At 47.5% G+C, this 15,049-nt stretch overlaps 1 protein-coding gene across 3 annotated transcripts in view; it reads left to right on the top strand.

Annotated features, from left to right (window-relative positions):
* LOC311367296 (protein PHTF2) overlaps nucleotides 1–15,049 on the top strand; it is a 35,718-nt gene that overhangs the window by 13,255 nt on the left and 7,414 nt on the right. The window contains exons 3-9 of one of the 3 annotated variants that reach the window (XM_084486116.1): nucleotides 3,228–3,284; nucleotides 4,038–4,049; nucleotides 9,021–9,090; nucleotides 9,371–9,529; nucleotides 11,282–11,447; nucleotides 13,236–13,391; nucleotides 14,539–14,764. In XM_084486116.1, the coding sequence (XP_084342242.1) occupies nucleotides 3,228–3,284; nucleotides 4,038–4,049; nucleotides 9,021–9,090; nucleotides 9,371–9,529; nucleotides 11,282–11,447; nucleotides 13,236–13,391; nucleotides 14,539–14,764 (846 nt within the window). The remainder of the gene's footprint in view (nucleotides 1–3,227; nucleotides 3,285–4,037; nucleotides 4,050–9,020; nucleotides 9,091–9,370; nucleotides 9,530–11,281; nucleotides 11,448–13,235; nucleotides 13,392–14,538; nucleotides 14,765–15,049) is intronic. The other 2 variants (XM_084486117.1, XM_084486118.1) reach the window with 2 other exon arrangements.

The following is a 15,049-nucleotide window of genomic DNA, read 5'->3' as shown; positions in this document are numbered from 1 at the left end:
AGAGAGGGAGGTCTAGAGAGGGGGGTCTAGAGAGGGGGGTCTAGAGAGAGGGGGATCTAGAGAGAGGGAGGTCTAGAGAGAGGGGGGTCTAGAGAGGGGGATCTAGAGAGGGGGATCTAGAGAGGGGGATCTAGAGAGGGGGATCTAGATAGGGGTTATCCAGGGATGCAGGGAGAAGAGTCAGATGTGCAGATTTACGCAGCAGGCAGAAACAGGTAGAGCATGTTTCCTGCCTGTTCCCTGACTCAGCGAGTACAGCTAGGGTAGACGCAGACGGAAAGTGTGTTGGTGTGTGTGTGTGTGTGTGTGTGTGTGTGGTTGTATAACTCCTGCTACCTTCCTTGACTTAATCCTACTTAGCTTGATCGTCCTACCATCCGTTGCCATGGTGACACCGGCACTGCGGCATTCAAGGGAGCGACACTGACTGGCTGGCTGGCTGGCTGGCTGGCTGACTTAACGATTGGCGGACTGTTTTTGGCAATTAAGTTCATCACAACAAACCGCGCGACCTCCATGACAGCGTCTGAATGTGAATGTGTGTGTGTGTGGCTCGTTTACGGAGGCCGGGTGAGGCTGTTTGGAGAGGAGGCAGAGGACCAGCCAGTCCACCAGTGCCCATCGGACACTGCCACCGCCGCCGACAGAAAACCAGAGTCAAGGAAAGGGTTATCGGGCGAGAGACATGGTTGAGAGAGAGAGAGAGAGAGAGAGAGAGAGGAGTGGGGCCAGAGGGGGCCAGGCGGTGATGGGGTGGGAAGGGGTGGCGGGGGCTGGGGGGGCTGTGGGGCTGTGGAGCTGAGAGGGTTTAGAGTGCTCTCAGATCCACCAGACCTCCGCTGGGCCGGCGCTTTGATGGTGCAGCGGAGGTGTGGTGGGCCCCACTACTCCACCTGTTCTTTCTTTCTTTCATCCACTGTGCCTGCTCTCTTTCAACTATCTCTGTCTCTGTCTGCGTCTCTCTCCTGCTCCAACTGTCTCTCTCTCCGTCTGTGTCTCTCTGTCTCTGTCTGTCTCTTTTATCTTCAGCAGACTTGCAGTGTTTTTCCCTCATGTGAGTCAATGACGATGAGGCCTTGGGACATTGGTCTGCATGGCCCCACCTTTTTACTCACTTCTTCATGCGTGAGCTTTAGAGTCAGCCACTAATCCCGGTTGATCAGTCAGTCAACACGCAGACAACCCACTTCACTTCACAAAACTTTGTTCCATATTCTTGCGAGGGGCGAGTCCATATTCCGTAGTCGTCCTCAACACAATGGAGGGTGTCAGTGTGAAGAACAACTGCTTTATTGTAATGGAAAGGTGTGTGTTTAGCCATCGGACCAACGCTGAAAGAGAGGCAGCTCTACCTACCTGTCATGTGTGTCGTGGATCGCCGGATGAGGCGTCTGGTTTTTATTTGTGGCGGCCGTTTCGGAACAAGAGACTGGAGTCGAGACACGGAATTCTGTATTTGTTTTAGATTATGCGTTTACTTGTAAGCGCTAGTAATCCATTGACATGCTAGTCTTTGTTTATGCTCCACGTTGATGGTTGACTTTTTGAACGACAAAGTCCGTCATTTTGTCTAATGTGTGTTGTTTTTTCCGGTCTTGAACCAAATGCTACATCAGTATCATGAACACGGCCTCCCGCCGCCCCTTGCTTGGGTCGTGGGGTGCAGGCGAGAGGGACGTCGGACCTCTCAGCTAATTAGTAAAGCTGGTCCTGCCTCGGTTACCGTGGCGATGCTACCTTACACCCCTCTGTACCACACGCACATATGCATGCGCGCGTGTACACACACACACACACACACACACACACACACACACACACACACACACACACACACACACACACACACACACACACACACACACACACACACACACTAGCCACTGCATTCCTTGTACTACTGTACATATACTTAACTGTCCCTTGTTAACTTTATTATTAGCGTAAACACTTATTTCACTATCACAGGGTTTCTCTTTTGTTTCTAGTTGAGCTCTCTGTGTCTCTTACTCTCTGTCTCTCTCTGCCTCTCTCTCTCTGTCTCGCTCGCTCGCTCGCACCATGTTTAATGGAGGCTCATTAAAGATGTAGACTTTCCATTGACAGAAGAGAAGCTGCTGGGGTGACCCAAAAACCACACACACACACACACACACACACACACACACACACACACACACACACACACACACACACACACACACACACACACACACACACACACACACACACACACACACACACAGTCAGGTCAAGGCATAATTCTTTTGAGTGTCTGTTCAAGCCTGCGTGTTACAGGAGAGGATCAGTCTTGGTTAATGTGCATGTTTTCTGTACTAAGCATACCACAGTGTATTTCTATACATTTCGGAATCCATTCGGATTCAGCTGCATATTGGCCCGTTGCCTGAATGCCCTCAGTGGCCTATTTCTTGCTCAGGGTCCTCGCAAGAACAAAGTAACACTGCAGGGCCGTAGCCAGTCATTCACCACAGCACGGTTCCCTTCATCATCACTATGCCCCGCTTTATAAAATATAATAACACAGAAGGCTTTTACCCAAGCGCACATTCCAAGCCACCATACTGTTGCCTTTTCATCGTTATAAGAATAACAGAACTGGTGGCTTGGTGGTTATTGTAAAGTCCTTGGTGTGCAAAGTTCCAAGGTGGCCGGCTGGGAACTGTACATATATCGTGTGTGTGTGTGTGTGTGTGTGTGTGTGTGTGTGTGTGTGTGTGTGTGTGTGTGTGTGTGTGTGTGTGTGTGTGTGTGTGTGTGTGTGTGTGTGTGTGTGTGTGTGTGTGTGTGTGTGAATCCGTCCCATACTAAATCCCTAACTTGACGCTTTTTGTTTCATGTGGAGCCAATCCACAATGTTCACAAGCCTTAATGGCATGATCGTAATGAATCACTGGAATCACCAACCATCATCACGCCACTTATTAGTTAACCCAAAACGTAATAAAGTCCCCTGAAAGAGGCTTAAGGGGTTCCAAGGGTGTTTGAAGCGCTGTTCTGTCTAGCGCGGGGGGTGGTGGTCGTACGCAGAAGAAGCAGGGAAACGTAACCGCGGTAGAAAGCAAGTGACTCAGCTAAAATTAGCTTCAGCTTCAGGACAAACCGCCACTTCTGCAAGCGCGCACTTCCTCCCCCGCGGCGGCGGCGGCGGGCTCTTCTTCTTCGTGTATTTTTAACCTCATGCTGTGGTGTATCTCCCCCTCCAGATCGGTGCGTACGACCAGCAGATATGGGAGAAGTCTGTGGAGCAGCGAGAGATTAAGGTACGATGCCCGGCTCAATTCACGCCCGCCCACTTCACAGCCAGCACTCTTTTCTCTCTCTCTCTCTCTCTCTCTCTCTCTCTCTCTCTCTCTCTCTCTCTCTCTCTCTCTCTCTCTCTCCTCTCTCTCTCTCTTCTCTCTCTCTCTCTCTCTCTCTCTCTCTCTCTCTCTCTCTCTCTCTCTCTCTCTCTCTCTCGTTTTCTTTCTTCCCCCTTTACCTTATCATGTCTCTCTTTGTGTGCATCTGCTCTTCCTGTCCGCTCATCAGGCTGTGTTTTATACTATTGTTTTTTAACTTCTATGTTATGTTTGTTACCGCTCTCTTTGTCATTTCACCTCTGCTCTGTCCTTCTTGACATACTCTTTCCCATTCAGCCTGTCTCCATTTCTGTGTTCTCTCTCTCTCTCTCTCTCTCTCTCTCTCGCTGGCTCTCTGCATGTCGGCCTCTCTTCAAAAGCTGCCATCTCTCCATATATATATTTTCTCCATGTTTGTATTATTTAAATTCTCCCCTCTCTCCCTCCATCTTGTATTTCTCTCTCTGTCTCTGTCTCTGTGTGTGTGTGTGTGTGTGTGTGTGTGTGTGTGTGTGTCTCGCTCTCTCTCTCTCCATGCTGTCATCTTTCCATGTATGCATATTTTCTCCATGTTTTTGTTATTTTAACTCTGCCCTCCTGGCTGGGGTCACCTGCCATCTCTCCTCTCCTCCTCCTCCTCTCCGTCCCTTCTTCCGTCTCTCCTCCTCTCGACAGTTTATTACTCTGGTGAGTATACGGCGGAGAAGGTGTCACTTCCTGTCCCACAGTGCACCACTGCTCCCCCCCCTCCCTCTCATGCTGTAGCCCCTAGGTTGAGATTGGTGGTTTTGATTGGTCAGCGGGGGTCTCTCTGTAGATTTGACTTCCTGGTTTGTCTTCTTTAAGTCTTGCTCTGTGTTCACATCGCCGCTCGCCATTGGCTGGTTTAAACCCTATTCAGAAATCCTTGTAGTTGATTGGTCGAGGTCAACCAGTGAACAAAGGACCAGTGACTGCGGCGTTGTGAACCCACAGCTGTAGGAGCATGTGTAGTCGGGTAAGGAGGGGAACCTGTAATGGGCTCCGGAACGTTCCACCTGCTCTAGGGTAAGGGGGGAACCTGTAATGGGCTCTGGAACGTTCCACCTGCTCTACCTCCAGCGAGTCCCTCCACCATAACAAGTCTGTAGGTCGCTCAAGCTCCGTCGGCTACTCGTGAGAGTGGGATACGTTGATATATTGGTTCATGTTTTGTTTGGTTTCTTAATTCCACCATGTAAACACGTCTGGGGTAGTTTATTAGAAATGTCTGGCCCGCAGCGTCACCTGCCATTCGGATGAGGGAGGAAGAGGGAGAGATGCAGGCTGCGTGTCTCCAAAAGCTCTTTTTAAACCGGAGCCTGGCACATGCCTGACACATGTCTTGACCTTTCAACCTTTGACCCTGTTCACGGGAGACCTGTTCACTCACAGGCCTTTGCGTCTGCGGTGTCAGCAACTGCTCTGTGTAACGGTCCGAGGACCTGGGGCCCTACTCCATGGAGTAGGGCCCCCCCCCTCTGTATGGCCCCCCCGTCTCCATAATAATAACAATAATAAATGTTATTTATAACACATTTTACCATAGAGATGGGTTTGGAGATGGAGAGTGGATTCCAGACAAGAGGGAGTAGTTCTTTAAAGCAGCACTAGTATGTGTTCTGTGATGAGCTGTTATATAACTGCAACAACAAAACTTCAATCATTTATTTTTTTAAACATTTATAAAATGTTTTGTTTACCGACTGCGAGCAGTAATAGGTTAATCTTTTGTGTCAAAACATTATTTTTCTTTTCAAGTCTGCCAATGGTTAAGCTACGTTTAAATTATTGCCACTGGGCCATGTGTCCTTTTTAAATATATATATATATATATATATATATAAAACTTAACATGCTTAACTTGAACCACTCCAGTTCTGTCTGACAAAGATTCCATCCAGATAGCTGGCAGATAATCCCATTAGTGACACAGGCACTCTCTTTGGCTCTCCTCCCCCTCCCTCGCCCCTCCGCCCCCACCACTACTCTGTCCACCGTGTTCTGTAAACATGGAAGGTGAGACACTTTCCTTAATGAGTTCAAAATCCACTTCAACACACACGCACACAAACCCACATACAAAATGTTCTATTCCAACGGTTACAGAAGGACCTTTATGCTGTCATGTGGAAACTACACACACACACACACACACAACACACACACACACACACACACACACACACACACACACACACACACACACACACACACACACACACACACACACACACACACCGACCTTGGCTCTCTTGAGCTGTCGGGTGCATTGATTTACATGCGTTTCAGTTTTTCTGGTTTATGTGTGGACTGTTGTAACACTCTAACCTGGTAGCTTAGCTATGTGACCTTTTTAACCCCTAGCGCTCTGGCTATGCTGTTTATGAGCATGCAAATCAGTTGTAAAGCGTAGCCATCCTGTGGGAGCATCCGGTGATCACAGCATCGCCCCGCAGCGCCTGGCCACCTCGGACTCCCCCCGTGGGGTGACCCAAGTGGTAGAATAGTCAAGTTTCATGGTTTTAATGCATTTCCATGCAGTACACTCTTAACACCACTGTACTCTATGTACTATGGCACAGAACATAGACTTCAGTCTTGTCCAGTATTTGTTTCGAAGGCTAAGAAGCTACGAGAGAATTAACGTCTGGCCCAACATTCCGATGTCAGCATTGGTGCCGTGCTGGCACTTAACTTAAAACCTTAACACACTTAAAACCCTCTTTTAAGTGTCACGTTTTTGAACTTGCTGTCATAGAACGTGTTTTTGAATGTGGTTACTGCGGAATTAGAAAGAAGAATATTATTGTATTTGAGTCCAGAGGAATTTGTGTTTGCCTCTTATCTCTTCAGTCTTTCCCTCTCTCCACTTTCCTCTCCCTTTATTGAGTCTGTTGGAGCAGCCAACACGCCATTCAAAGATAAGAGCACTTCCATTGACCGATAAAGGCCCCTGTGACTGGACCGTACGCTTTGTAAATATTGGCACAGACAAATCCATAGCGCTCGTCTTAACCGCGTTAACCCCGCTTCCTCAATTCAACCGCTCCACGCCGACACCCAGGCCCTCACCTCGGACATGGTAATTGGCTCGTCGATGTTCGGGCATGTCTAGCGTATCAACGGTAGAAGGGACGGGTCGCGGTTCTCTGAGGATGCAGAAGTCGTCCTGAAACGTACCGGGGAACTCGCTCTCTCGCTTGCTCTCTCTGGTTCGCTCCCCCCCCCGCCCCTCCACCTCGTTGGCTCTCTCGTTCATGACCTCTCCTTTCAAAAGAGCTTTTTGGCATGGAAAAAACATTACATGGCCAAAGCTTTTAAAAAAATGCAACAAAACATATCTGAAGTACTGTATAGGAAATAGGAAAATACTGCTAAGATTTCTCTCTCACCGGCTTTTAGTCCAGTCATTTTATGAAAAAAGCTCAAACAAATTGCAACAGAAGCAAACTCAACTGATTTTGTATACTCAATATGTCCTGAGTAAGGGAAAAAAAAGCCCAGAAGAATCCCATTAGGGGAAAGTTTCGAAAAAAGACTAAAAAACGCCTATTCTTTCTTTTTCTCACGTGAATAGGGTAAACATTTTTACATTTATATCACCATAAAAATTACTGAGGGGATTACTTACATCAACACAAACAAATAATGTGTTACAAGTTTTTTTGAAATTGTTTGTTAACATGGGCAACCGGTGCATAATCTAATTATGTATGTGCTATTTGGTATAGCGAGGTGAAAATGTGTTGACATCTTACAGTACAAGACTTAATGGTGAGGTTTGAATGGAACCCATTTAGGCTACCCATGAGCATTAATACATAGAGGCAGGAAGAAGTACTTTAAACCAGCCTTTATTAATTATTATTGCAGAGATGGGGTTTGGGGCTAGGTACGTAGGACTGTTTCTGGGGGATGAGTCTGAGGGAAGAACAGGAGACAAGGGTAATGCAGAAGACAAAAGGTAGGTAAAATAAAAAGTTAGTGACAGTTGATTGACAGTTGAGTGAAGTGAACCTTGAATGAATGACTGAATCTCTGCCCCTTATGGTGACATTTGTTTGCCCTTATAGTCTTTTACTGTAAGAGTACTGTACTGTAAAAGTATTTATGCAAATTAGTACATACATAATTAGATTATGCACCGTTTGCCTATGTTAACAAACAATTTCCAAAAGCTTGTAATATATTTTTTGTTTGTCTTGATGTAAGTAATAAACTCAGTAATTTTTATGGTGATATCTAAATATTAATTTCTTTACCCTATTCACGTGAGAAAAAGAAAGAATAGGCGTATGAATAGGATATATTTGGGTCTTTTTCGAAACTTTCCCCTAATGGGATTCTTCTGGGCTTTTTTTTCCCTTACTCAGGACATATTGAGGATACAAAATCAGTTGAGTTTGCTTCTGTTGCAATTTGTTCTAGGTTGACGCCTATTTTGGCTTAAAATGACTGGACTATCCTGCAGCCACTCCGGCCGGATTTGGAGTTGCTTGTAAAGTTTGACTGCAGGTGTTGACGAAGCCTGGGACCAGACCCTTCCCCAAACGCCAAACAAGGCGCCCCCAGACACACACACACACACTCACAATGCATTTCATACATCTCTGAAGGAGGAAATGTTATCCCATGGACAGGAAGTGTGTGTCAGAATACTTCCCAACAGAACCCATAAACAACTAGATTAACTTGAGTCTTTCAGAGCAGTCAGCATGCTGCTCAAGATAAGAACCCTGCCATTGACTGATTAAGGAAACGAAAGAAGCCAATGATAACAACCACGACACCAATTAATCACCAATAGTAGCACTACATGCTAACCACCCTAGCGCCTACTACGCACCAAGATTAGCACTACATGCTAACCATCCTAGCACCTACTAAGCACCAATCTTGGCAACAAGTACTAGCCAACCCCCCCCCCCCCCCCCCCCCCCCCCCACATAAGCAACAACATTCATTACCCACAAAGAGCAACAGGCTTGAGACTGTTCACACTGAACTCTCTTAAGCAGGGAGCTATGAAGCCTGCAGTTCTGCTGGCACTAGCTCGCTAGCTTTCGACAGCCCGGCCAACTGCTCGTCTAGCAACAGTTAACCCACTATGACGAGGATTCAACGCCCCGCTCCAATAGATAACCGCCTCCCAAACGGCTGGGAAGTGTTTTTCCCGTGAGTCAAATGTCTCAGCTCAATGTCAAGTCGGCAGCTTCCCAAAAGCGTTTTCAATATTTCCAAATCCAAAGCCCCGCCTTGGAGCTGCCGATGCCACTGATAGACTATGAGTTGTTGCCGCTTGTTTGTACCTGCTCTCCGTGTACCCGTTGGTACGGCCCTGATGCCAGAGCCACTGAGACGCAGGTCCTCTGCGTCACCCTTCTCACCTAGAACTATAAGCTGCTATAGTGTGTGTGTGTGTGTGTGTGTGTGTTCGTAGGCCGAATGCACGGTGTGAAACCTTCAACCAGTGTGTGTGTGTGTGTGTGTGTGTGTGGGTGTGCACTGTTGTATAACATGCATCTGTTATGTTATCCATCTATGATCTGACTGTCTTGTCCATGTATCTCAGCCCTCAACAGATGGACGCTGAGCCGTGACTGTCGTTCATCTTTGACTCTCTGTCTCCCTCTGCAGGGCTTGAGGAACAAGCCGAAAAAGACGGGTCATGTTAAACCAGACCTCATCGATGTGGATCTGGTTAGAGGTGTGTGTGTGTGTGTGTGTGTGTGTGTGTGTGTGTGTGTGTGTGTGTGTGTGTGTGTGTGTGTGTGTGTGTGTGTGTGTGTGTGTGTGTGTGTGTGTGTGTGTGTGTGTGTGTGTGTGTGTGTGTGTGTGTGTGTTAGCCAGTGAGAGTGTGTGTTAGCCAGAGAGAGAGTGTGTGTGTGTGTGGTCTTAACCTCAATGTTTCCCTTCCACATGCTATTGCGTTACTTGCTAAATAATAAACCTGCCTATTAATCTTCTTGTGTGTGTGTGTGTGTCAGGCTCTGCGTTTGCCAAGGCCAAGCCCGAGAGCCCCTGGACATCGCTGACCAGGAAGGGCATCGTCAGGGTGGTCTTCTTCCCCTTCTTCTTCCGCTGGTGGATCCAGGTCACCTCCAGAGCCATCTTCCTCCTGCTGCTGGTGCTCTACCTGCTGCAAGGCATGATGGGAACTCACAGCGACACTACACCCCAGACACACTACAGCGACACAAGACTATACTGCACCCCAGATACACACTACACCCCAGATACACTACAGCTACACTACAACGACACTACAGAGACACTAGACTACACTACACCCCAGACACACTACAGCAACACTACACCCCAGATACACTACAGCGACACTAGACTACACTACACCCCAGATACACTACAACTACACTAGACTAGACTACACCACAGATACACTACAACTACACTAGACTAGACTACACCACAGATACACTACAACTACACTAGACTAGACTACACTAAACTACAGCTACACTAAGCTACAGCTACACCACACTATACAATACTACGTTACGCTAAGCTACAGCTACACCACACTATACTATACTATGTTACGCTAAACTACAGCTACACCACACTATACTATACTACGTTACGCTACAGCTACACTAAACGACAGCTACTCTAAACTACAGCTACACTACTTTACTCTAAACTATACTATATTACAGCTACACTACTCTACACTATACTACACTACAGCTACTCTATACTATACTACCGTATACTATACTACAGCTATTCTACACTTTACTATACTATACTACAGCTACTCTAAACTACACTATGCTATACTACAGCTACTCTACGCTACGGCATTAGCTCAGGAGGTAGAGCGGGTTGGCTGATAACTGCAAGGTTGCTGGTTCGATCCTCCTAGCTGAGTGTCGTGGTGTCCCTGAGCAAGACGCCTCACCCTAATTGCTCCTGACAAGCTGGCTGTCGCCCTGCGTGGTTGACTCCGCCGTCGTTGTGAATGTGTGCATGAATGGGTGAATGTCAGTCAACACTGTAAAGCGCTTGGATAAAAGCGCTATATAAATGAGGACCATTTACCATTTACTATACTATACTACAGCTACTCTACACTATACTACAGCTACTCTATACTACAGCTACTCTATACTATACTACAGCTACTCTACACTATACTATACTACAGCTACTCTACACTATACTATACTACAGCTACTCTATACTATACTACAGCTACTCTATACTATACTACAGCTACACTATACTATACTACAGCTACTCTATACTATAGCTACACTACACTATACTATACTACAGCTACTCTACACTATACTATAGCTACTCTACACTATACTATATACTACAGCTACTCTATACTATACTACAGCTACTCTATACTATACTATAGCTACTTTACACTATACTATACTACAGCTACTCTACACTATACTATACTATACTACAGCTACGCTACATGACAGCTACACAATTTGTTTCCTCCACTCCACTTGAGGCCCAATTATTTAAATAATTGGCCTCCCCCTCCAATGTTATTATGACATTTAGTTTTTGCACATCCTCATAAAAATTACCATGTCTCATTCAACACCCTCCCCTTCTCATATTAATTCACACTGCCTTGATAAAGAATTTGACTCCATTTCCATATCATGGCTTTTGTGGTTGCCTAATGCCAACACTGAACTTACCATTGAGTTCTCTGCAAGCGTTTTTCCAGAATATTTGATGATGCACTTTTTGTTATATTGCAGAAATAACAATTATATTTATGTAACTTCATCACCGATCTCATACTACTTTCGCTCCGTCCAACACATCTTCCATCACGCATTCCTAATCTAATCTAATCTAATCTCTCTCTCTCTCTGTCTCTCTCTGTCTCTCTCCCCCCTCAGTGTCGGCGGCAGTGCTCTACGCTGTCGTCTCCCAGCCCCATGGCATCCCGGCCACCGAGGTGTTTGGGGCCAGCTGGCTCATGCTGCTGCTGGGCACCGTGCACTGCCAGATCGTGTCCACACGGACCCCCAAGCCCCCCTCCAGCTCAGGGGGCAAGCGCCGCAGGTAGGGAGGGAGGGAGGGGGGTGGGGGGGGGGGGGGGGGGGTGGAGTCTGGGAGAGGGGAGAGAGAGAGAGCTGCAGGGGTTTAACTGAGAGCTAGAGTTTTGCCGTGGGATAGAGTGAGGATGTTTTGAATATTTGTGTGTATTTCTACACCCTTCCTCTGGAGGTGCTTAGTTTGTTAGTTTGGGGTAGGGGGAGGGGGGATGGGTGGGGGGGGGGGGGGTGGGGGCGGAGTCACAAGGGACTGTGAAAAGGAAAGTATAAATCCCATTCAGTTAACAGTGGTGAGATACTCCCTGTATTAAGAGACAGTCTCTGCAGAGATGCAACGTTTGTGTTCTCTAATGGGAATCCATTCAGTCGTGGTCCGGGTTCAACAGCTGGTCTGATGTCTCCCCCCCCCCCCCCCCTCCCCCTTCCCCCCCCCCCACCCCCTCCCTTATCTCTCCCTCCTCCACCCATCAATCACCCAGCAGTAGGCCTCCACCCTCACGGCTGCACAGGCCTTATTCCCCGGCGGCCATCTTGGTTCTAAACGCTCGCGCTCGGCCGCCTTGGCGCCGCCGCCCGCACCCGTGGGGGGTGGGGGGGGGCCCGGTCCCCGTGGCGACCCATCTGCAGCACCGGGGGCGGGGCTCCGGGCGCTGCAGATGGGGCGGGGCCCGGGAGGACGCGACGTCAGGAGGAGCTCACGGTAAGGGGGGAGGGGCCCCCCCCCCACTGCATGCTACATGCTACTATCTGCGTCCACCGCGGCGTGGCGTGACCTCCTCTCCACCAGCGGCCCCATGTCATTTCTCTATTGATCGCCCCCCCCGGCTGTTTTACTTCAGCGTCTATTCTCGTTTCATGTTAATTTAAACCAGAGCGGTCGTGAAAAACCCACCTGAGCGACCCTGTCCGCCTCTTTTATGATGGATGGATGAATGACATCCTCCGGGGGGTCACCATAGAAACCAAAGTGTTAACCCGGAGTCCCTCACTGCTGGTGTTAAGAACCGAGATAGAAACCAAGATGGCGGCCAGGTGCATCCGGCCCGTCGCTCTGTGTTCTGCAGCCACTGGTCGGTGGACGTACCCCCTTGTTTGTCTGCTGTCACTGTTTTGTTCTGCAGTCGGTGGGCGCGTCCCCTGTGTCTGTCTGCTCTGTCCCCTGTCTGTCTGTCTGCTCTGTCCGTTGCTTGTGTAGATACAGTGGAGTCAATTTTCACCCACGGGAGGAAAATTGGACGACGCCATCTTGTGTGAAGGGAGGGGAGTGTTGCTTCTGATTTGGTTGTACTCTTGGGTGGGCTGGAGGGGGGGGGGTTCTCACCATGGTGACTCTCTCTCTTCTTCACCGGCTCTCGTTCTTCAAACCAAAACCCTCTCGGCCAATCGGAGTGCCCCCCGTTCCTCCAGGATACATTTCCATACAGTTCTTTCTTGAAAGATATAAAAGATATTATTTTTATTTTATTTTGATTTATTTCTTTATTTATGATTAAATAAAATGTCAAGTCGTTATATTTTTTAAATTGGGGTAAATCAGGATGAATTCGGACTGTAATCGGATGAAAAATCACCTGAACCACGCCGTCTTTGTTTACGACCAACTGACGAGCGGTCGCTAGGCAACTGACAGCTCAGCAGTCACACCTCCACACCGCGTGATGCACTCCGTCCTCACCAGCCTCCTGTTCCTCAGAGTGTCTGAAGCGCTGTCTCTCTCTGTCTCTCTCTGTCTCTCTCTCTCTGTCTCTCTCTCTCTCTCTCTCTCTCTCTGTCCTCTACCGTTTCCTGACTGAAGGAGGTTGAGGAAGGCTTCTCAGATGGAGGTTCATAGGGAAGGCGACGGTTCTAGCACTACCGATAGCACTCAGGAGGGGGCGCCCCACTCAGCCAGCACCACATACAGCCTGGGCTCTCTCTTCCAAGATTTCTGGCATGATATCTGTACAGCTGGGTGTGTATCTCTGTTTCCCGCCGTATTTTGATCTGTCATATATATGTCATATATGAACAAGGCGAAACAGGCCTGGGCTTCACTTTAATGTTGATCAAATCAATTACATTTTGACCCAATTATTTTATTCCAGATGTGTTATTTGATATAGATCAGATTGCCTTATTTTTTTACTACCAATAAAGTTTAATTTGAAGTAAATTTACCAGAAAACTTTAAGCTGAACCCCAGCCCTGTTTTTATTATGCCAAATCCAAACTTCATGCACTGCAACATCCTTCCCTCCTCACTTTACACATAAATGGATTTTCATTTAGTTGGACCTTAAAAAAACCTCCTTTAAATTGAATTCAACATGAATGGTGAATCTGGCGTCCGATCAGAAAGAAAATACTTCTCATATAATATCCAGAGTTTTCTGGTTTTTAAGTTTCCTTTATTCTACTCAAGTCTATCCGTATCATTTAAACTGCTTGACTTAAATAAGAATTCTGTAGGAAAATCATAATGGTTTTGTGTAGTGTACATTAAACTTTCCCATTGCATTGTGGGTGATATGGGAGCAGAGGGATGCTGCAGCTGAGTTGACTCATGGATTAGCTGTAAGGCTGCTTATTGTCCTCCTCAGAATGTGAATACTCAGAGGTGTCACGGTGAAGCCAGTGTCTTTTACTTTATTGTTAGACAAAATGTAGGCCTGGTATTTGTATTCACTGTGTCATTCCCAGTAGTACTCAAGCCCCTCCCCCCCACACATGCTATTGCTTCATTCTGCATTCAGTAGAAGCAGCCATCGGGACCTCTGCTGCAATCACAACCAGCCACATGTCCATGTCTGCTTCAGAATACCTTCACTGAGACATGAGGGTATCTTGTTCTCTGTCCCCAAACTCATATTTTCATCCCTCTCTTTTTTGGTCCACACCATTTTGTTTAATCTTCTTCTCCTTCTACTATCATATTTATATATTATATATATATGTATTCTTCCTTCGACTTCCTTTTTCCCGCCCTTTCTCCTTTTTGTTTTTGGTTTTATTCCACCTTTCATCTCGCTGTTCTCCCTTACCCTCCTCCTCCTCACTCTCTCTCTCCTTTCTCTCCTTCCTCCCTTGCCTCCTCGTTCCCTCCCCACTTCCCCGTCCAGATCTAAGAAGTCCAAGATGTCCATCGATAAATACACGGAGACGGACAACGGCTACGTGTCGTTGGACGGCCGCGTGACCAATCGGAGCAGCGAGGAGGGGCTTCAGCTCCAGGAGCCCCGCTGTGATTCGCTGCCGAGGCCGGAGGAGGTGTGCTGGACCGCCTCCCAGGCCCCGCCTCCCACTCACGCCAACCGCGGCACGGGGATGATGGCGGTGGGCGGCAAGGTAACGGAACGGATGGACACTCACTCACTCATACATACATTGATACACACACACACACACACACACACACACACACACACACACACACACACACACACACACACACACACACACACACACACACACACACTCTCATGGATACACGCACGTGCACACAAACACACATATACATGCATACAAACATACATGCATATAAAAATACATGCATATGCATACAAAACATACATGCATATATACATGCATGCATGCATTCATACAGACCAACTCAAATAAATGCACACACAC

The sequence above is a fragment of the Micromesistius poutassou genome (genome assembly GCF_964030765.1).
Source record: "Micromesistius poutassou genome assembly, chromosome: 22".
Lineage (NCBI taxonomy): Eukaryota > Metazoa > Chordata > Actinopteri > Gadiformes > Gadidae > Micromesistius > Micromesistius poutassou.
Note: the sequence above shows the minus strand (reverse complement) of the source record. Positions and strands in the feature narration are given on the sequence as shown.